This window comes from Panthera leo, chromosome B1, assembly GCF_018350215.1.
Source record: "Panthera leo isolate Ple1 chromosome B1, P.leo_Ple1_pat1.1, whole genome shotgun sequence".
Classification (NCBI taxonomy): domain Eukaryota; kingdom Metazoa; phylum Chordata; class Mammalia; order Carnivora; family Felidae; genus Panthera; species Panthera leo.
This window is the reverse complement of record NC_056682.1, coordinates 196,803,093-196,824,814: the sequence shown is the minus strand read 5'-3', so window position 1 is coordinate 196,824,814 and position 21,722 is coordinate 196,803,093. Positions and strand designations below refer to the sequence as shown.

The following is a 21,722-nucleotide window of genomic DNA, read 5'->3' as shown; positions in this document are numbered from 1 at the left end:
GTCCACATAATGTAAATAAGTTTCCGTGGGTCACATTTACCTGGGGAAAGGAAGGGTCACTGGCCCCATTCTCCCCCCAAAACACAAGAGGACTTTTCGGACACTGCCTCCTCCGGCCTTTCTATGCCTCCTAGCATCCACAGCAGCGCTGGGAGTTTCCATATTTACAAAAGGCTACCAGGATAATGCACAAAATTCTGCAGGAGTCAAGGAAGAAGCTATCTGGGCAAGCCAGGGAGGGCAAGGGGTTTGGGGCCAGAGGATTTCAACGATAGTGTTGTTTCTAGGCCTCTGAGAACTCCACGGTATCATGAGGCTGACAAATGCAACCTGTCCCGTAGGAAGTCTGAAGCCAACCCACACAACGTTCTTCTCCAAACGAGATGAGATATCAGGGTGGAAGGACCTTCGTGAGGAGCGGCCGGTGTGGGGTGAGTAGAGCATCCTTCCCAGGAGCCCTGGGTGCCCCACTGCAATTGCCTAGCACAGGGCTTTCCAAAGGCAGACGTGCCCACCGGTCCCCCGGAGATCTAGTTCAAAATGCAGACTCGAATGGAAGGGGTCTGAAGAGAGGCCCAAGAGTCTGTGTTTCTAACCAGCTCCCAGGGAAACCGGCCTGCCCACCCTCAGCCCTTAGAATGGCAAGGACTCTGTGAGCTCCAAATGCTCATGCCCATTCAGGTTCGGATCCTGATTGCTCTGGCTTTGGGGGGGGGGGGGGCAATTTTCCTCTGGTGTTTGTTTCTTACTATTGTTGGGGCAGTTTGTTTTTAATACCGGGATTTTAACAACTGTGGCAGACGAACTAGAGAGGGATCGGTCCGGCCACAGAGGTAGAATTATCTGTAGAGCAGGGTGGAGGGGCCACGCTGGAATGAACAGAGGATTCAGAGCCAAAAACCCCGGCTCACATCTCTGCTCTGTGATTCCAAACCCCCAAGACAGCCCTGAAACTTGGGAGCCTCAGATAGAAGGCACTGGCTCCATATAGTAATTGCAAGGATTAAATCAAACACCCTATGTGGATGCTGAGAATGTTCCCATATTGCCTGGCCCATGGCAAGCCCTCAAATCATGGTAGCTATTCTGGTCCCTAAAAATAAAAAAAAAAAAAAAAAAAAAAAAAAAAAAAAAAAGGCGGCTGTGTGGTATAAATGGGATCTGGAGATGATAATTAGTCAAACACATTTGTTCATGATCCAAAGTACTGCGGTGACTCAACCAGGCAGGGGCTCAAGGAAGAAAGGACAATGGCAGGTAGAAAGGCTCCAGCTCTCTGTGACTGAAGGGGTGTGCGGTGTAAATGCCCCCCTTGGTAGATCCCGAACAGCCAGGTGAGTGCAGCGGTGAGGCCCCGGGGAGGGAAGAGGGAGGAAGAGACACTCAACATGTTTAATCTGCGTGGCTGTGCACAGAAGGCAGCAGTGACCTAAATAAATCCTTCATTAGAGGCAGAAACACACTGGCACAGGCAGTGCTCGGCAGAGCTCTGTGACAGGAGGGCGGACGGGGCCTCTCTTATTACTCGGTGCAGCTGAGTGGAAAAGGGGCCGTGCTAGCAGACAGAAGACGGGAGACGGGCCTCCTCGGTGTACCTGGGTGTGCGCAGCGTCAGGCCAGGGGGGACCCAACCTCCCGACAGGGGCCATCTGATTGGGGGGGGGGGGTGCGAGCATGGCTGGGCCCCATAGGTGGGGACAGCCATGAATCCCTAACATGTCCCCAGAAAAGACACACAGGGCGTCCGCGGCCAAAGGGCCATCTGCCATCATCCTGTCCCACCCTTATCCCGGCAGAAGGGGTTGGTAGGGTAGGGGGAGCATGCAGACCCCAAGGTCAAGCACGCAGGGGGCTAAACTGAATTGGAAATCCAGGTCTCCGGACTCCTACCCCACTGGATCCCAGAGACATGGAAATCGAGGCTTGTCTCGTGCTGGGGCAGCGAACGTTAGAATAATTTGCTGCTGAAATACACATGAGCACAGCAAAGGACATCCTTCCCCTAGACGAGCAAGGCGGAGGGAGGATTTATCTCATTTCTTGAGCCAGCCTGTAGACAGACGGCGTCTCTGTCTCCCCTCAAAATCCCCACGTTGAAGCCTTCAGCCACGATGGGATGGCATTTGGAGGTGGGGATTCTGGGAGAGAATGCGGTTTCGATGAGGTCATAAGGAAAAGGACCCAAGATGGGGATAGTGACGGGATAAGAAGGGAGACCGGAGGGGTCTCTCTGCCAAGTGAGGACGCAGCCTTCAAGCCAGGAAGAGAGCTCTCCGCAGGGGCTGAGCCTGGGGACATCATGGTCTTGAACTTGGCAGATGCCAGAACTGTGGAAACGTTTGTTGGTGTTTTAGCGGGTCGCGTATGGCACTTAGTTACAGCTGCCCGAGCCCACTGACACACAGCCCTTACCGGTAAAAGCAAAGACAAGTGGGCTTCCTGGGACCGCTGTGTATTTCCTGGGGTAACAGGTGACATCAAGGGGCAAAGCTGGCTGGACAGTGGGGACTGCAGCCAGCACCCGTGGATGTGATCTGTCTTAAAGAGGCAGCAGCTGCCAAATCCCTGGATGCTGGAGAGGAAGGACCCGTGTGACCTGATCTTTGAGGTTTCCAAGATTCAACTGTGAATATTTCCGTGAAGTCTCCTGATTTTCATGAACGTCACAAACAGATATTAGTTGTCAAGTGTGGTGAAGGTCGGGAGGTGGGGAGGCTGATGGGCGAGGCTACGGAGACTGATGCCTGAGGTCCAGACTCTGCCCAGAGGTGATCACTTGGGCAAGGCACCCACAGTGTTTCTAAAATTGTCCTGAGTTACTGGGGATATAGAAAGAATCTAGCCGCTGTCCTCAAAGCACCCTGCAGAGGAGAAGACAAGCATGGAAGGGAAGTGATCACCACATTCAGTGTGAGCGTAGATGCAGCCACAGTTACACGACAGCCCAGAGGCAACGCTGACCTGGAACGAGGGCAGGGACGGCCCGGTAGGAGCCCTCGGAAAAGGCAGCCAATGTCCAGGCACCATCTGGGAGGAGACCTGGGGTCCGTTTCTGCACTGGGGCTGCTTCGGAGGTGCAGCCTGTGGGACACGGTGGTAAGGCTGCCCCAGCCGGCAGGCGTGGGGTCCGGAGAGGCGGCAGGCTCAGGGATTTAGAAAGACGGGGAGGGGGAAAAGAGCCTCGGCAATGGAAGGCAGCATCAGGTCCTGAGCCTGAATCCCAGCAGCACCATTCACACGCTCCAGGTGGGGGCGGGTTAACGGAAAATCTTGGAAACTACCGTGCACGTTTGGCCCAAGAGTCCATCTTTCCTTTTGAACGTGCCTGTTCTTGGTTTCACACGATCGTTTAAAAACAGACATTGAAGTGAGCACTTGGCATTGACAGGCACCGTGAAACTCACCAGCGGGTCAATGAGGAAGCCGGTCCTGCCTGAGAGGAGCTGAGGGGAAGCAGGCATGTGGACCATTAAAGCGGGGGGGGGCCATGGCTGGTTTGGATTTTATACCGGCCGTATTTCCTCCTGTCCTGAATTAAAGTGTTGCTCTTCACGTGATGGCACCGACTAAAGCAACAGCTTGTAGTGTTTTCCCCCACCACACACATTCCCACACGTGACCGTGATTTCCTTCTACCCCTCGCTTGAAACAACTTGAAAAACACTATTCAAGTTGACTAATCCTCTACTCTGAAGCTTTGGGTTCTACGAAACGAGCCAGTATTTCATCTGCCTCTGACGGAAGCATTACGTTCTGTATAAGGAGTTTACTTAAACTGGGAGTTCCTGTCTTATTTTCTCTCTCCCGGAGTGCCCCTGAATGTAGCCAGAACACCTAGACCCTGCCCTTGACCCAACCGTCTCTGTGATCTCTTGTTATCTCGTTTCAGTACCTTCAGATGAAACATCCTACTACACGTTAAGTTAAATCTATCACCACCCGGATGATTCTCTCTGAACGTTGATGCCAAAATGATTTCTATTTTATACTCTTAATATAGTATTTACTTGTTAGGTCTTACAGTATTTGAAACAACCGGGCATCAGGGGAGGACATTCAGAGATCATCGTGACGGGGGAGGCTGGTGGTTCAGAGAGCGGGTTTGAGTCCTGGCTCATCCCTGACTCCCACTGGGTGACCAACAGCGAGTGATGTGGCTGTGTGTGCCTCATGTCCTCCCCTGAAATGTTGGGGTGGTGAGAGCGCCCACTCTGCAGATTGCCATGAGGACGAAAGGGCACGTTACTACATGAAGTGTAGCTTGTGTGTTCGTGTGTGTGCGCACCTGTGTGACAGCTCCAATGAGGAACTGAGTTTTCAAGACTTCCTGCTACTCTCACATGCCTTCAAGGCCATTAACGCATTAATGAAGGCAACCCACACCTTGAGGCCCTGCAACCTGCTAGCCCATAGGATGCTTCCGCGACAGGAGTCTCGATAGGCATCGAAACAACAAAACTGACGGACCCCACGCTGCCTTTCGACTTTGACAACCACCTTCACTTCCCCCACCAACTGGTCTGAACATGCAGACCGGGCTGTGGACTCCAGACTGGCACCCAACTTAAACCAGCAGGCTCATTAGCATCCAGTGTACCCCGGAGAAGGAATAGGTTTGACAAGGAACAATAGTTCAAATTAAATGAGGCTTGAAGATCGTGCTGAGATTTCTGGTTTGGCTTTCCATCATTTGTCTTCAAATGCTGAGAGTCATAAAGACTAAGACATTGAATAATGTTGAGTCACTAAACCGGATTCCAAGAGGATTGCCTCTTACCATGACTATCTTCCTTCTTCCCTCAGACACAACCCAGGAGCCTAGGTCATCCACTCAGGACACAGATGCCAGGCCTCCTGCGTGCTGGTCCTCTCGCTGGCATTGCCCAGGGACACGGGAAGATGTGTCCTCTCAGCCCCAAGGGGGCTCACTGTGTAGGGGGCAAGACAGGGAGACAAGCACTTCCAGCCCGATGAGATGTGGGAGGCTATGGGAGGGACACTATTTTAGCAACTTAAAAACCATCCAAGAAGAGGGTAGTTTGGGACATGCTTCATGGAAAACCCCTGAGAAATATTCCGAGGGCTGGTGAGGACAAAAACCAAGTTCAATGCTTTTATTTTTTTTTTTTCTTGAGAGGGAGAGAGAGTGCAAACAGGGGAGGGGCAGAGGGAGGAGAGGGAGAGAGAATCTCAAGCAGGTTTCATGCTGAGTACGGAGTGTGAGACAGGTCTTGATCTCCTGATCTCACCACCCTGGGACCAAGACCCGAGCCAGACTCAAGAGTCAGATGCTTAACCGACTGAGCCACCCAGACACCCTCAAGTTCAATGCTTTTAACTGAGGTTCAGTGTAAAGCAATAACAAGGAAATAGAGAAATGAATGCAGGGGTGAGGGAAGATCAAAGGGAATATCAAAGCAAGGGAGTTCAGATCTACCAGGATTTAGACCCTGCCTTAGGTATTTGCCCGTGGAAAAGTCACTTTCCTCTCTGGGCCTCAGTTTCCCCACCCAAAGACAGAAATCTTTTCTTATCATCTTGAGTGGCTACAAGAATTAAATGAGAGGGGCGCCTGGATGGCTCAGGAGGTTAAGGGTCCGACTCTGGATCAGGTCATGATCTCGTGGCTCATGGGTTCCAGCCCCGCGTCGGGCTCTGTGCTGACAGCTCGGAGCCTGGAGCCTACTTCCGATTCTGTGTCTCCTTCTCTCTCTACCCCTCCCCTGCTTGCACTCTGTCTCTCTCACTCTCTCGAAAACCAATAAACATGAACAACAAAAAAAAATTTTTTTTGGAAGAATTAAATGAGGTATTGCAGGGGACAACAACAACAACAGCAGCAACCCTGGCCCACCTGTACAGGACAGGTGGATCCTTCCTACACAATCATATTTGCTCAGTCAACGGTGCTTGATGACATCGGCCTGAAGAGAAGCACGAAGGAACGATAATCACAACAATTTCGGTTTTATAACAACAGGTCTGCTTACATAACTGTCACTAGTAATGAGAGAACCACACCCTTCCCAAAGTTGGCAATAAGAAAAAAGCACTCTTGGGTGCAAACAGGAAATTCTGCTGTGTTGATAGCCAGGCAGAGAGATACAGATGACAAGAAAAAAGCAGAATTAAAAGCCTAAAGTGGCTCTTAATCTAATGTTTTTAAAGGACAGCCATTATGAGATAATTAGCCTTTGTGCCATCTTTAGGGAAGGACCATAAAGCACCATTCAAGTAAGAAAAGGCAGCAGGTGAAGCCAATTCTCAACACATGGGGTCGTGGAAATCAGAGGGGCCCGGTGGCCTGTGTCACCAGGATCCTCACGAATGGCTCCCTGCCAACCTACAGCCCTTCTGCCACTTTTGCTGAAATTGACGGTGAAGGAGGGGTAGCTGGGGATCAGCAACGGAGAAGGAGTAGCTGGGGATCAGCCTCGGAGAAGGGGTCGCCGGGGATCAGCAGCCAGCAAGGCAGGCCCCACCCCTCAAGACTGAAAGTGTAAAGAGGTCCCCGGACCAAGGCTGGGCGAGGCTGGGGAGGCTCGTGGGCACACAGCTGTTACCGGAGCTCTACAAAGGACAGGCCACTGGGTGGAGGTGACTCTACCCAGGGAACATCTTCTTGGGACAAAGGAGAGCTGCCCATCTAAGCTCGAGAAATCTGAACGCAAACATCAGCCTCCTCTCCAAGAAACAGAAATATCTCTATTGATAATAATGGCACTTTCGGGGCACCTGGGTGGCTCTGTCGCTTAAGCGTCCGACTGCAGCTCAGGTCATGATTTCACGGTTCGTGAGCTGGAGCCCCGCGTGGGGCTCTGTGCTGTCATCGCAGAGCCCGCTTCTGATCCTCTGGCCGCCTTTCTCTCTGCCCCTCTCCCGCTCACGCTCTCTCTCAAAAATAAGTGAGCTTAAAAAAAATATATGTTTATAATAATGACACTTTCACTTCTCAACTCCACTGGAAACCCTCCCACACCCCTTCTCACCATGCAGGTCCCCACGTTCTTCAGCAATCCTGCATTGATCTCCTGGACCAGGCGCGGGGGGTGCACAGCTCTAGAAGCGGTGGTTTGCCCCGCTCTCCAGGGAAGCTGTTTCCTGAGGGATGCGGCCGAAACAGCAAGTGATGACACTAATGTCACCTGTGTGGGAAGGCACACTCCAGGACAACTGCACAGGCAGGGCCACGAGAGGGTAAGGGAGACGAACACCCCCTCCCCAGGCAGCCCCTCCTCCCTTGGCTGCTCGTCCCAAGTGGGCTGGTGGCAGGCCTCAGTTCACGAAAGTCTCCCAGAGACCTAGAACGACAGAACACCTGCTGTCTCAAACGGTGCACATCACAAGCGAGAGGGGAAGAGAAAATGCACAATGCATGGGCGGTTCTCAAAGCTCTGGGCCAGATGTGACACGCGTCACTTGGCCTCACTGTCCTTGTGCACAGCAAGTCACACGGCCACGCCCACCTCCCAATAGGAAAAGTGCAACCCTCGTGTGTGTCCACGGGGCTACCACACGCACATTTATTCATCACGCAGGGGGGGCAGCGGACGGCGAGGGCATCCAGGACAAGCCTGTGACATGGCCCATAACTGGGGAGGATGGGGAGAGGGCAGCTGGGCACAAGACTGCACAGGCAGAATTCTTGTCCACATTCCTGATTTATCTGGGGGAACGCAGGGTGGTGGTGCTATGGTCTGAATACGAGGCATCGGAAGGAACAGCAAACAGCGAGCGTGAGGCTTGAAAGACGGGAACGTGGACGCCATGCTGCGGGGACTTGAATTTCATTCCTTTTACTATATAAAAAAAACAAAACGGGAAAGCTAGCCTCTGATCACCCACTATGCACGTGAAACCTCCTGTACGAATCACCACATTTAATCCCGACAACCCTGAAACAGAGGGTACTGGGGTCCTGCATTATTTCTTAGGTGCCACCTGCCTGCCGGGCACTGGTTCAGGCTGGTTCCAGGTTTGGGGGCTCTAGACAACACCTCCGTCCTCCTACAGTTTCACCTACTGAAACAGATGAAACATTAAGTAAATAAGTGTATAAACACGCATAATTGAAAATCACGAACAATATGTGACTTCTGGAGAGACTACCTTGCCCAGGGGGATGCCGCCGTGAAGCGAGGCGGCCGGGCACGGACCTCCCCCTGTGTTTCAGAGTCCTGCACTGAAACGCTGATACTGTAAATAATGGGGCTCCTTGGGATGTTCTGCATCGGGGGACAGGGCAGGGACCCGATTATGTTTTTGCGAAGTCTGCTTGGGTCCGGGGGAGAGCTTAACATAGAGAAATACTGCAGATTGCAAATAGCTGTAAAAGTGACGGAGCTGGGGAGGCAAATAAAAGTGAAACCAGAAGAATACAAGATGTGTGTTTCAGCTGAAGACAGCAATAAAAGAGACAGGACGCGGAACAGGATCAATTCCCGGCTACAATGTACAAACATGAGCGTAAGAGTTGCTCAAAGGCAACAGGGACCAATTCAGGGTTACGTAGTTGATGGGCTCCGGCCCCAGTGGGACACCCTCCCACTGTTTCAAATGTCTGTGTGCCTCCGTTTCCTCTTCTGTGATTCTGGCCCGTGGCATGTGACCAAGTTTTTGGCGAATGGGACCTATAGGGGAATCCTGCACAGGCTTTTGAGAAAGATTTCCTTCTCCAATGAAAAGAAGAGAGTCCCCCCACCTTGTTCTTTTTGTAAGAGCAGAACACTGAGAGAGGCCACCCCGGGGACAACATCATGGCCCTCTCACCAGCTGGGGGGGGGGGGGGGTTCAGCTGGAAGGAGGAGGCAGACTGGAAGGTGAAATACTATCCTTACGGACATTCCTGATCTGCTTTTCAAACAAAATCAGCCTTACCATACAAGAAAAGCTAACCGGGGCCACTCAGTACTGCATTATAGACATTTGGTCTGTACCAGGCTCTCAAATAGGTGTTTTACATGCATCATATAACGCGACTCTCACCTCAAAAGTCCATGAGAAGCATAAACCCAGTGAACAGGTAAGGCAACTATATATAAGGTTTGGAAAAACAAAATCATTTCCCCCAAGTCAAATAATATACTCCTTTCTGGGGCAAAGGGTACCCTTTTGTGCCCAGAGTCATTATGAACTCTAGACTGGCCTGGCCCCAAGGATGCTCTCCCCTTGAGAAAGACTGAGGAGGATGGGTCCATCCCCCATGGAAATGGTGGGTTCCTATGATGTGTGTAGATGGGGCTTAGAGACCAGGAAGGTGTAACCATTTCACAGGGAATAATCAGGCAGAAGAGATGCCCCCTGAAACCCTCTTTACTAAGGGCTGATATTTAATGAAAGGAGATTTAAAGCCAACTCAAGAGTAACAAACTCCCTTGCAGCCAGAGGAAGACGACGAGGGGACCGTGGCCGGTCCCTCCACCAGACAGCACTGGGTCCCCCTGTCTTCAGTCTGTACCTGTGATTTCGTGCTGTCACTGAACTGGAGAGAGGCCCCAGCTTCACCTTTTATATCCCATTCTCCGTTCTTTCCAGGACCACCATTACAGCTGTGTGTCTTTCCCTCAAGGCCATGGACATTCAGTTGGGGTCCTGAGAAGCTTCGGGGAAGGGAGTGGAGGTGGCATTGACTGAAATGACAGCACTGGGATTTAGTCCGGGGCTTCCGAAGACTGCCCCCGTTACAACAGGTCATGGCCTTCCACGTTCTTCAAACTCTGCTGTCTGCTTTTAATGGTTTCTCCGTCCAGGCTGCTTCTCTAGTTCCTTTCTGTCCCCCTCCCTCTTACCCAGGTTCCCTTCCTCTACTCGGTTCCTGCCCTCACATCTCCTTCCTTACCTTCTCTGCATTGCTGCTTCTAATCCCTTGGCCCGGAAAATGAAATAATAAGGTTGGTTTAAATTCTATAAATGAACACTCGAGAAACAAAGAGCAAGAGACTCAGACAGTCTCCCCAGAAAACGACGCATGAGATCAGTCCTGGTCCCTGACATTTCTAGATAGAGCCTGTATCGCTTCCTTCTGTCGCCTTAATAATGGTATCTTTTTTGGTAACGTTAACTGTGAGTCAGGCACTGTGGGATGCTTGCCTTGCTTGTTTGGTTTAATGTGCACTAAGCGATCCTGTGCTGCAATTGTAATTATGCCCATTTTGCAGATGCGGAGACGGAGGCTTAGCGATGAGAAGGAACTGGCCTCTCCTGCTGTTCTGCGGCGAAGAAGCACCTGTTGCTTTGTGGCTGAGAAGCAGAAAAGTGGATTCTAACTAGATCCCTGGCTGGGTAAGCCTGGGTGCTAACTGTTGTGCTGTTTCGCCTATTTTCTGGCGCACGCTGCAGGTAAATAAACACTGCTAGTGAGCAGCTCAGGTTAAATGAAGACTTAGTAATGTTCTATGAAACAGAAACTAATGACCTGGCCATGGGCAGTATCTCACTACTGAGGAAATCATAAAACTGCTTTGGAACGTCCATGTGCAACGGAAGCCTTGTTAATTTCGCTCCCCACCAGGTTATTACCTAAAATGGAAACACAGCATTTTCACTGCCATCCTCAGAGCAACCTACTCCAGCAGTCTTCAGGGAGCTTTCTGACTCAATTTATCACCTGAGGTCATCTGCTGGGAGGAGCGAGTCTGGAAGACCCTGGAACAGTTTTATTAGCTTTGGGTTCAGCAGAAGGGGGAGCAGTGGCAGGTGCGGGTTTTCAAAGCCCGAAGTTTCCTTCAGTGGCCTCAGCGGAGCCCTTGTTTGGACCTTGTCTTTGCAACCCCAGCCCTACGGGAATGTGCTCGGTGCAATATTTGACTGTATCCTGGTGGCCTCACGGGGTTCAAACCCCGTCTTCCAGAAGTTGTTGGGAATAATCTGGTACACGCTGTCACCACTTGGGAGAGAATCTGTCTCACTTATTAAATGCACTGAGAGATCTGGTTAGAGCCACAATTCTTTTGCTTCTGTGAGCAAACAAGCTTGCCTTGGATTGAGCCGCTGCTTAGCTCACCAGAGAAAATAACCCCTCCTTTTCTCCTTGGACCACACCCCGGTCCAAGGTCAAGATTACATCACCTTCAATATTACTGTTCTCCCCTCTCTAACTTCTTAGGATTCTAGGACTTTCACCAAAATAATCTCTCAGAACAGTCCCCACGAGAATAGGAACACTTAATAAAATACAGTTCTCCCAGTCAAATTTATATTTCATAAAACAATGGATACTTTTTTAATACTTAGTATCTGGGATACACCTGTACCAAAACATGACAGGTTGCTCAAATTGAAATTTAACTGGATGTCCTATATTTTTACTTGTAAGATCTGGCAACTCTACACAAGAAGAATATATGTTTTCTGGAGATTTTGCTAGGCATTTTCTAATGGCAATCTCCTGTAATTCTCATTAGAACGTTAACAAAACAGAGGCCCAGAAAACTGTATTTCTCAGGATGACGGTCGGTGAGGGGACATCAGCCATTCAAACAGATGTGACTTCAAAAGCCACGTGCTCTCCACCACAACAGTAACTCCAAAATCGAACCCCAGAAATCTGTCACTGTCACCTTCTCCCTCCTTCCGATCCTGGACGCTGGGGAAAAAATACCTGGTGTAAGACATAATTTAAATAAAGTGCCAGCAAGTTTTCCGAAGGAGACGCCCAGTCCGTGCTCACTCCTCGCCACTCAAGTATTTATTTTTCTGAGCACAGCAAGGCAAGCATGCTTTTCATTTCAGCTGCATCCGCAATCACCTTTCTCCCGCTGTATTTAACTGCTGATACAGGACTCTGATTGACTCTCCTAAACTAAGGAGTGGAGACATTTACATGAAACAGCTTACTGCGTGTGTACCTAATCGGCAGGAATTCTAGGGGAAATTCAACAAGACACAAAATGCATTTCGGAAAGTGCTGAAATGGAAGTTCTTGACAAATAAAAGGAGATGCGAATGTTTTAAATCTAAATATATTTCTTCCTTTAAAGAAAATGCGGGCTCCTCGGTCCTCCAGGGATTTAAGGAGTCTCCACCTTGGGCCATCTGCTCACTGCAGGTGGGGAATCATGGCTGCAAATCTGGGATCTGCCTCCCTCGTTCTGGGGATCTAAGAAAAGTTGCCTCAATTCCAGACCTCAGTTTCCTTAAATAAAAAAAAAAAAAAAAAAAAAAAATGAAGATGCTAAGAGCTCTCCGGCTCTCCGGCTCCCTTGAAGGGCTGGGTGCAGGAAAAACAACAACAACCAAAAAACAAAAAACAAAGGAGAATATGGGTATTATCACTCTACATAGAAGTAAGGAATTATCAGTGTCATGATTTTCTTTTTTTTCCCCATTTTTAAATTCTTTTTAAATCTTTTTTTCATTCTTTGCATGCCAGAATGCTTTGGAACAGCCCAGATCTGTTCAGCAAAGGGTTCCTGTTAACCCGCTATTCACCTGGGCTGACCACATTAGGAATCCCTAACTTGGACAAATGACTCAACGAGGGCTTGGGGGTCTATACAAAGGGTGACTCCGTTTTATCATCCTTCTTTGGCTTTTCTCCCCATGCCTCTCTCTCTTTCCTTAAATATTTCTTCCCCAAGAAGCCTTCCCTAGTTCCCCCGGAAAGAAATGTTGCCTCTTGTTTCTTTTCTGAGCAACCACTTGGAACCAGTAACACTGTTCTAGGAGCTGGTGGGAGAAACATGCCTGCATGCCAGATGTCTGCCCCCCTGGGGCACATGTTCTGATGGGGAGTCACAGAATAAAGCAAGAGAGCCTGAGAAGTTAACACGATGACTCCAGATAAACATTATTGCTACAAAATCATGCTATGAGAGAAAAGGACTGCAATGAAAGAAATCAACACATTGATTGGAAGGAGGTATTCTCCAGGAAAGGTGTGTCAAGGACCCAGGCAAAGCCCCAAGCACTATGCATTTACCCCTCCTGTGTAAAAACATGCTAATTGATCTGACTGCCATACTCACTCTAAGTTCCTTAAGAGTAAGATCTATTTTTTAATCTTCTACACTACAGTCAACATCAAAGCCCAGGGTAAATTTGGCAGAGTGCGTATCAGAGTTTCAAAGGGCACAAGTACCTTTCACACATAGAAACAATTTTTAGAATACCTCATTTGGGGGGCACCTGAGTGGCTCAGTTCAGCGCGCAGAGCCTGCCTCTTTTCTTCTGTTCCCTTCTCTCTCTCCCTTCCCGGCTCATGCTCTCTCTCTGCATCCTCTGTTCCCTTCTCTCTCTGCCCCTCCCTTGCCCATGCTCTCTCGCTCAAAAATAAACATTAAACAAAATTAACATACTTCGTTTTTGTGATACAAAATGAACTTTCAGAAGGATACAAAATGTCATTGCTAGGTAAAGAAATTAAAGGTTCAAAAAAATCTTCACTGATGGTGGGGTCCTGGCTTCAACCAGGCAGAGAAGCAGAGACAGAAAGGGTTGCTAGCACAGATCAGATGCTTGATTACAAAGGTACTGAATGCCAGAGTTCCAAGTGCCAAACCTCAATAGTTAAGGCGGACGTCCCACAATGCTTGCTCACTTTAGTTACCTACTCTTCTGTGATCATTTATTAATGTCTTCCACGCTGGTCTCCAATTTCCTTGAGGACTAGTCCTTGATGGGTTTTGTTCATTAATGGATTCCCGCACTTACTCCAGTGTCTGGCACCCGATAGACACGCAACAAATGGACTCAATAGTCAATTTCATTAAAATTAACAGTATAGTCTGGGGCGCCTGGGTGGCTCAGTTGGTTAAGCGTCTGACTTCTGCTCAGGTCACGATCTTAAATTCCGGCCCCAAGTCAGGCTCTGTGCTGACAGCTCAGACCCTGGAGCCTGCTTCGGATTCTGTGTCTCCCAATCTCTATCTGCCCCTCCCCTGCTCTCTCTCTCTCTCTCTCTCTCTCTCTCAAAAATAAACATTATTATTATTATTTTTTAAAGAGTACAGTCTGTTTTCAGGGGTTTACCTGCAACAGCAACTCCTAGAATATGATCAAGGGTCTAAACTCCCACACCAACAATCTTTTATGTCAGATTATGACATTTCACTTTGATTACACTGAGTCAAGAGACTGAACTTTGAGATCCCTGGTTCCTGGCCTAAGGTATTAGCCTAGCACTCTGGCTTTTCATATGGCCTTCTCCTGATTTCTCCTTAGCATATCACTATCCAAAGGAGGACAGATTATCATCCATCTTGCTTTAATCTGTCCTGTCCCCTGGAAGGTAAGTACAAGGTCAAGAATTTCCACCTGTGTTATTCCCTCCTGTGCCACCAGTGAGTAGTGCAATCCTCGGTCCATGGCTGGAAGTCAGTACACATGTGTTAAAGGTCTAAATGTGATCGTTGTAACTGCCTCTTAGGACAGGGAACAGGAACCGCCAAGCAAACGCTCCTTGAACATGAAGGGTAACTCACTGGAATGCTGTCTACACAGCACGCCCGATAACACCTTTGCTTCAACATTCTGGGTAACTGATTTTACATAGTCTCATATTCCAACCGATTTCTTCTCTCTCCCCAGAAACCAGAGGCCATACACTGGAGGCCTGTGCGACAGATATAAAGTCTACTTACAGAAGTGCTCTGTTTGGCCCACATGGTATTATTTTTTAAAAAATCGACTCAACTGCTGGTACTTAAAACTCAGTAGATTCTTTGCAAAATGGTGAGCTTACAGCTCTTGGAAAAAAAAAATCAGATGTGGCTGGACAGGGCCAGAGGTCCTGGCCACCCTGATGGTGGGGCTGAGCTCCAGTGCCCAAACCCCACACTTCTCAACCAGGCACCAGCTAAGGCCTGTTTCACTCAGGCTGGTACTGGCCTGGCCTCGGAAGGCATTTGAATGTACGACCCCTGCTGGAAAGCTACCAAAAAGCAGGCAACATGGAGGAAAAAAAAAAAAAAAAAAAAAGAAAAGATGCCAACTGGGATCTATTTCCATTATGTTCAAGCTATTCTTCGGAAGAATAATGTATTCATTTTTCCAGAACTCTGGTGGTACCACATAACCATTGACAAACTATGGCCCAGTAAATATTATTCTAACGGCCTGAAAAAGCTATGAGCTTAATTCCCTGTGGGGAGAGGAAGCTGAGAAAGCTTCATGCCGGAGGCAGGCCTGAAGACGGATCGTGAGAGGCTGCACAAGAGCTGGTTACAATTCCGGCTAACTCAGAAAAAGGAGCTTCCTTGAAGACTAAGGGTTACCTCCAGGAATTGATGAGAAGCTAAGAAGCTAAAAAGCCAGGCTTGGAAAAAGAGAAGGAAGGAAACCTGGGTGCCAGGGAACATGTCAGGGTCATGCCATGGGAACAGCACCTCTGGGAAATCCTGAAATCTCCCGCTGCTGCTGACGCCACTTGATTCATGACTCACGGTGGTAAATGAACACTTAGCTGTCCTGACGTCCCTTAGCAAGTCCCTCAAGATGCCAGGTCCCAGGTGGGATCCTCCAATCGAGCCTCCGTTCAGGGCTCAGAGAGATGGACAAGGAGAAAGAGCGCCCCACCTCCCACTGAAAAGTCCCTCCAGGGACACCTTCCAAAATGCAAAAGTCCACTGTGGGGTAGGAGGATCCTAGGTGGTGATGGGAGGGATGGGGCAATATGATCAGTGCAGCGGCACAGAATGAGAACAGACAGACCCGAACTCCAATCTGGAATCTTCTGTACCTTCAAGAAAACCAGTTAACTTTTCTTCTGATCTACACATTCCAAATCTCTAAAATAGAAATCATGCCATCTGTCTGTGCACAACACAGGGTTGCTGTGGAGATTCCGTCCAATCGTTCATTCAAAACTACTTGTTGAGCCATTTATTAAGTGACCAGGCACTTAGCTAGGTCCTGGGGCCAAATCTGGAACACCCACAATGCAACAGAGACCCAGTGCTTTTATGCTGATGACAGATTTAGACAAGGGAGACCCAGCCCCGGTCCTGAAATTGATCATGTATTACTCTGCCCCAACTGATGCACTCATCTGCAACTCTTCTCCTTTTCTGATTAATCAATTTCAGCTCCCTTCCTCGAAATATACATACATACATACATATGTTAAGATACAAAATCCATTAAGTTAACTCTTAAAAAATACTCTCAAAAATTTAATTCTGATCCTGAAAACAAGAGACCAACGGTTCTGAGGAGCAGGGAGGCCTGGTGCTGACGAATTTTAGGTGATCACAAGGAGATACCAGCCCATTTCTCCTCCATTTAACCTTTAGCATATGTAATTGACACAGACATCAGCAATCTGTAATTAACATTAAAACAGACCAAATGAAATTTGCAGGAAATACATGGTAAGTAGCCCTGAACATTTTTCACCCTTGTTTCACAATTGCCAAATGCTCTGCACATACGTTTTCTCACTTTCTCATAAAAAATCTTTCAGCCTCTTATTTTTCAGAGGAAGAATTCAAGGCTCCGAGGGAAAGCTAATTTGCTTAGGGCCTGGGGCAAGAGGCGGCCTGCAAATCCCACTAGCACACTCACCACTCTCCCCACTTAGAAAAGGGCAGCTTCGGTAGGAAGCACTGGTTCATTGGTGGAGTCCAAAGAAGATACACCAAAATCACGGAGGACAACTTGGTCTATTCCAACGCCCACTGAAAAGTTACTGCATTTGCTACATAGCAGCTAGAGCATTACAACTCTCCAGCTTTGTCTTCACCCCTCCAAGACTGTCTCTCAGAACAGGGATCCTGGCTTAGAGACATGCCCCGGAGCCTGCTGTCTGAGCCCTGACCCTGGGACAGGCTCACCTACAGGATATCACCTACAGGATATCAATACATTGTAGTGTTCTTCTCTCCAGTCTCTAGGCTCAACAGAGAGAACACGACTCACGACTCAGTACTCAAGGTGGGTGTGTGTTACCCTGGGTAGATGCCCTGGCAGGGGAAAGGCAGTGTGCACGGATCAAGCAATTCTACATCAGCCCGTCCGTACTTCCAGCCCCTTCCGGTCACTATCAGATGGTAATTCAAGGTAAGAAAAGCTTCCACATTGCTTTTCCCTTCAAAGAGCTCTCTCGGGGCTTTTCCAGTAAGGAACTTTCTTCTTTTGACAACGAAAGCACAAGCCTCAACTGTATTGGGGAGTCCAAGCAAAGGGTTCCTAAGCATCTACACAGAGCAAAGCACTGCTTTGGACTGGAGGACTTGTGGCTTTATACTAGGGGTACCAACAACAGAGCTACGAGCCCTGGGATTTTCCCAATCCCATTTGCAAGTTCAAGGTACCACTTTCTCACCAGCTTCCCAAGCAAAAAAAAAACAAAACCAAACAAAAAAAACCAAACCTCCCATTTTAAAGCTACAGTGCACCATACACCAGGCAGCTTGGGCCAATCCTCACTCAATGCTGCTGTCCTAATTAACTGCGAGGACTTAGGAATGCTTAGTCACGAAGTTGTGAATCCCAGATCCCCATCAACACGGGCTGAGAGTTAGAGGGACCCACTGGAGCCCAGAAAGGCTCCTTGAGAAGCTGATCCTTCTCTTCTAGTTCTGGGGAAAACCTTATGTAACACAATGGTCCATTTGAACATGTTACTTCTGCAATCTTATGGAAGTAAAAGGATGTAAGCCCTGGAAATGCAAAGAATAACGCGAGGATTTGCAGTTGAAGCGTCCATCTCCCGGAATTTCACGAGGTCAGGCTTTTCTAGCTGCACCCAATCTTGCTGAAAACAAGAGTATTTCCAAACGCCAAAGGATGGGCTTTCTAAACACAGGGAGACAGAAGTTAGGTTATGTCCCTTCCTCCCCCACCCCTTTTTAAGACGGAATTCCTGGAATTAACCCTTGAGTGGAAGTTGGTAATTGCCTTTCAATGAAATTAGGTGAGATGTGGCTGCAAAGCGAGAACGCAAGAGTTAGGACCCAAAGGATCCTGCGTGCGCCCGGGCTGCAGCCACGAAAGCCAGCCAAACGACGGCGCCCGGACGCAAGGGACTCCTCCCGGGACCGGCTCCCGTGGCGGGTGGCGGGCGGCGGGCGGCGGGCGGCGCAGCCGAGCCGGTGGTGCCCGGGTTCCGAGAGCTCTGGCTGCGGGAGGAGGAGCGGATACTCTCCATCCTCACTTGGCTGTTCCTCGCGGCTGCTCCCTGCCAGCAGGGTACCGCTTCTGGGAGCGCAGTGCGAAGAGAATGGATTTGGAGTCGCCTCCCCAGAATCCCCCCAAAAGCACCTTCCTGCAAGTAGTGGCTAAAAATAGCCGGCGGATAACGCTGGGGGAGGAGCGAGACGCGCGCAAGGCAAGGCGAAGCGAGGCAAGGCTACGTCTTGTCCTGCACAGTGGAGGGCGGAGGAGAGATGCAACCCAGCTCCCGAGAGAGGGGCCAGGGTGCACGAAGAAGCGGGGACGCCCGCCAGCGAAGGGGGTGAAATGGAAGACGCACAGCGCCGGCAAACAACCGCGCAGCCAAGCGCACCCCCCACCCCGAGCCTTGCAACCCCGCTCCAGCCCGCTTCTCCATCCTATGCCCGGCTCCGGAAGCCGGCCCTCCGGCTCCCGGGACAGGCTGGGGCCAGAAGGGGGAGCAGCGCGCAGTCCGCCGGCTGGCTCAGAGAGCGCACCTGGAGATGTCAGGCTCGCCTAGTTGTGCCCCCGGTTCCGAGAGGGGGTCTTGTGCGCTCCCATCGCGGGTGGGCGCCCCGCCTCCCCCCACCCTCATCTGCCGCCACCACCCAAGGTGGTGCTCGAAATAGAAACAGAAGCAGAAAAAAATCGGTGAAAAGTACTATGAAAAAGCAGGACGGTGTAGAACTGGCATTCGGGAAAGAGATTACCTATGGTCCATCGCCTTAATCTCTCTCCGCCGGAACATCCCCGCCCCTTGGGAGATGTCCCGTGTCTCCTCCACTCCATCCAAATGCAAAGGCAAGGCAGACCTAGGTTTCCCCACCCGGGGTGCTCTCTCCACCGACTGACTTTTGCTGACTGGATCCCTGCCCCAGTTCCCGGCCAGAGTGGTACCCGGGCTTTGCTGCGCGCTGCGCTCCGGCCGCCCCGAGCCGTCCCGGGGAGATGCGCTGGGCAGGAACTAGCCCCCTGGCTCTGCTGGGGGAGGATCCAATCCACAAAGTCAAAAAGCCGAAAACCTGTCCATAAGAGGAAAAAAAAAAAAAAAAAAGTCCCTCGGGATTTGCAGAGCTGAGAGGGCAAGGCAGGAGGTGAGAAGGATGAGAAAACCCCGGATCTCTCCTTCCCTGTTCCCCCAAATCCACTCCACTTGCTCCAGCCTCGACTCACCTTGGGCTCTGCTCTCGCCCTTAATCCGGGACGCCGGTGAGGGCACCCCGACGGCCCCACGTCTTGCCACTCCCCAGCCTGGGAGGCCCCCGCCACAGGCGCGCGGCACTCACCTGAGCTGCGCCGCGGTCCAGCCGGTCCGGCGCCCGAAGTCGGCTCTCGGGCTGGGCCATGGGCAGCGCCGCGGAGCACCGGCGGCCGGCGGAGCGAGCCGGGAGGGAGGGGGGCGCCTCGGGGCAGGCGGACGCGGCTGGGGCGCAGGCACCCACGGAGATCCAGCAGAGACGGCGGCTGGTAGCTGCCGGCGCGCCGGGGACTTTGCAGGCGGGAGGCTCGGCGATCAGTCCCGCGGAGGGGAGGAGCGGGAGGAGGAGCAGGAGCAGGAGGAGGGGACGGAGGAGGCCGGGCCCTGAGGGAGAGCGCGTTGGGCAGAGGAGGATCGCGAGCGCCCACTGCTGCCCGGCCCGCTCCGGTGCTGCCCCGAGTCGGGCTCGCTCCGAGCGGCCGCGCCGGGTTCTCGCCTCCCGCCGACCGGTAGCGGACAAGTGCATCGGGCCCCGCGGCGCGGCGGCTCCTCGGGTTTCAGTCCAGAGGGAGGGGACCCGCGCGGCCCGGAGGGTGGGGTCGGCTGTGGATTGGGTGACGCTGCCTGCGCCGCAAACCTGGGACGTCCCGTCCACGCCCTCTCCCCCGCTGCGAAAGGCTAGGTCCGAACTCCAGCCTCCCTCCCCCCTTTTTCTGCACCCTCCAGCTCCGCACGGCCCCGGGGTAGGCGCCCCCCCCCCAGGTGCGTCTGCACCCCCAGTTTCCTCCCTGGCAGGTGACCCACCTTAGGCGCCCGCGCTTCTTGCGCCGCCCTGGAGGCGGAGGGGGCCCTCCCCGGGAGCTCGCACCGCCTCCCGGCCGGGACGCCGGCGACCCGGGAGCCCCAGCCGGAGCGGGAATCCGCGCCCGGAGCCGGCTCGGTTGCGCGTCCGGGAGTGGATGCGGATTTCCCGGGAGAGCGCGGAGAATTCACCTCTGCTTTTGCTGCCACCCCAGGGTTGCACACGTCTGCTCGGAAATCAAGCAGGGATTCTCTGTCCCCTCCCCAGATCCGGTAGCTGGAGGTTTGGGGTGAGAATTCCACCAGCATCTCAGTAGTTCAACTTCGGAGTTCCGGTTTCGAGGGGTGTGGGGCTGGGGTCCCCTTGCGGAGGCTGGATCGCCTCCCTGCCCCGCTTACCTGAGCCAAAGTAAGCTGCCCTCAGAGACAGGTCGGCAGACAAACGTGCTGGGAAGCAGGAAGGGAGGCGCAAAGAAACACGCCAAATGCACCTCCAGGTAATTAATTCTCAGTGAGATTTCAGCACATCTTCCGTCCCGTAAATATTGGAAGATAAAGATGTGGCAGAATTCGACTTTGTCATTTAAGTTTGAAAAAACAATCTTTCCTTAATTTTACTTAGTTTAGAAATACTTGCCCATTGAAGGAACGGTTGCCGGGGGAAATGGACCCCTTTACTCGAGGAAGGTTACCTATTTGCCCCCTTAGAAAGCGAGGCGATGACCACCAGCATTTTCTATCTGATAAAGCCAGTAACATCTGGGAGCCAAGACCCGAGACTTGTTTTGGAAAACAAGCTTTTAGGGGTTTTTGTGACCCTGGCTATTTCTCTGAGCCAGACTAATGCTGATATAGGTATTTTGGGTAATATACGCATGTATAGATGAATTTTTAAGTCATTTTAAAGCCCTACTTTGAAAAGCCTCAGCATTTAAATTTACATTAGCTTTAAAAGAACTGCTTCCGCCCCCCCCCCCCCCCCCCCCCCCCCCGCCTGCCATTCTATGAAGCTGTGTGAAATAATATATGAGTTGGTACAGGTCAAACGGTCATCTGAGATAAACTCTTGCCAACATCCTTTAGCTCCTACCAGCAGCTAAAGCCAAGCGCAGATCAGGGGTTCTTTCAAAACAGGGGGCAGCTTTGATGTTCTGTGTTGGTATGATTACTTCTTTTCCTTGAGAGTTCAAATTGCTTGCGTGCATAGTTGGGAATCTCACCTCTCATTTGCAAGATGCCCAGGGAGGCTGCCACTGATTCCATTTAGCACCCTGGGAGCCAGAGGGCAGGTTCACTGATCCCCTTAGTTCCCCACTACAAGTCCTAAAAAGGAACAAGAATTTTAGGCCCCAGCCCCGAGTCTCTTCTAGAAGCTTCACTTCTTGGAGGAAGCAACTCCAAGTAGATCTGGCAAGTGACAAGAATTTGAGGACTGAGGATTAAGTGTCTCTGACTTCGGCTCAGGTCATGATCTCGTGGTAAGTGGGCTCGAGTCCCGCGCCCGGCTCTGGGCTGACAGCTCGGAGCCTGGAGCCCGCTTCCGATTCTGTGTCTCCCTCTCTCTCTGCCCCTCCCCCACTTGCACTCTGTCTCTCTCTCTCGTAAATAAATAAAACAGTAAAAAAAAAAAAAA

General features: G+C 51.0%; 1 protein-coding gene across 1 annotated transcript in view; it reads right to left on the bottom strand.

Annotated features, from left to right (window-relative positions):
- The window catches only part of LOC122218540, a 29,384-nt gene extending 8,032 nt beyond the window's left edge, over positions 1-21,352 (bottom strand). The window contains exons 1-3 of the mRNA XM_042936737.1: positions 21,310-21,352; positions 20,093-20,120; positions 19,377-19,956 (exon numbers count right to left, since the gene is read on the bottom strand). Of these exons, the coding sequence (XP_042792671.1) occupies positions 19,377-19,956; positions 20,093-20,120; positions 21,310-21,352 (651 nt within the window). The remainder of the gene's footprint in view (positions 1-19,376; positions 19,957-20,092; positions 20,121-21,309) is intronic.
- Between the last annotated feature and the right edge of the window lie 370 nt (positions 21,353-21,722).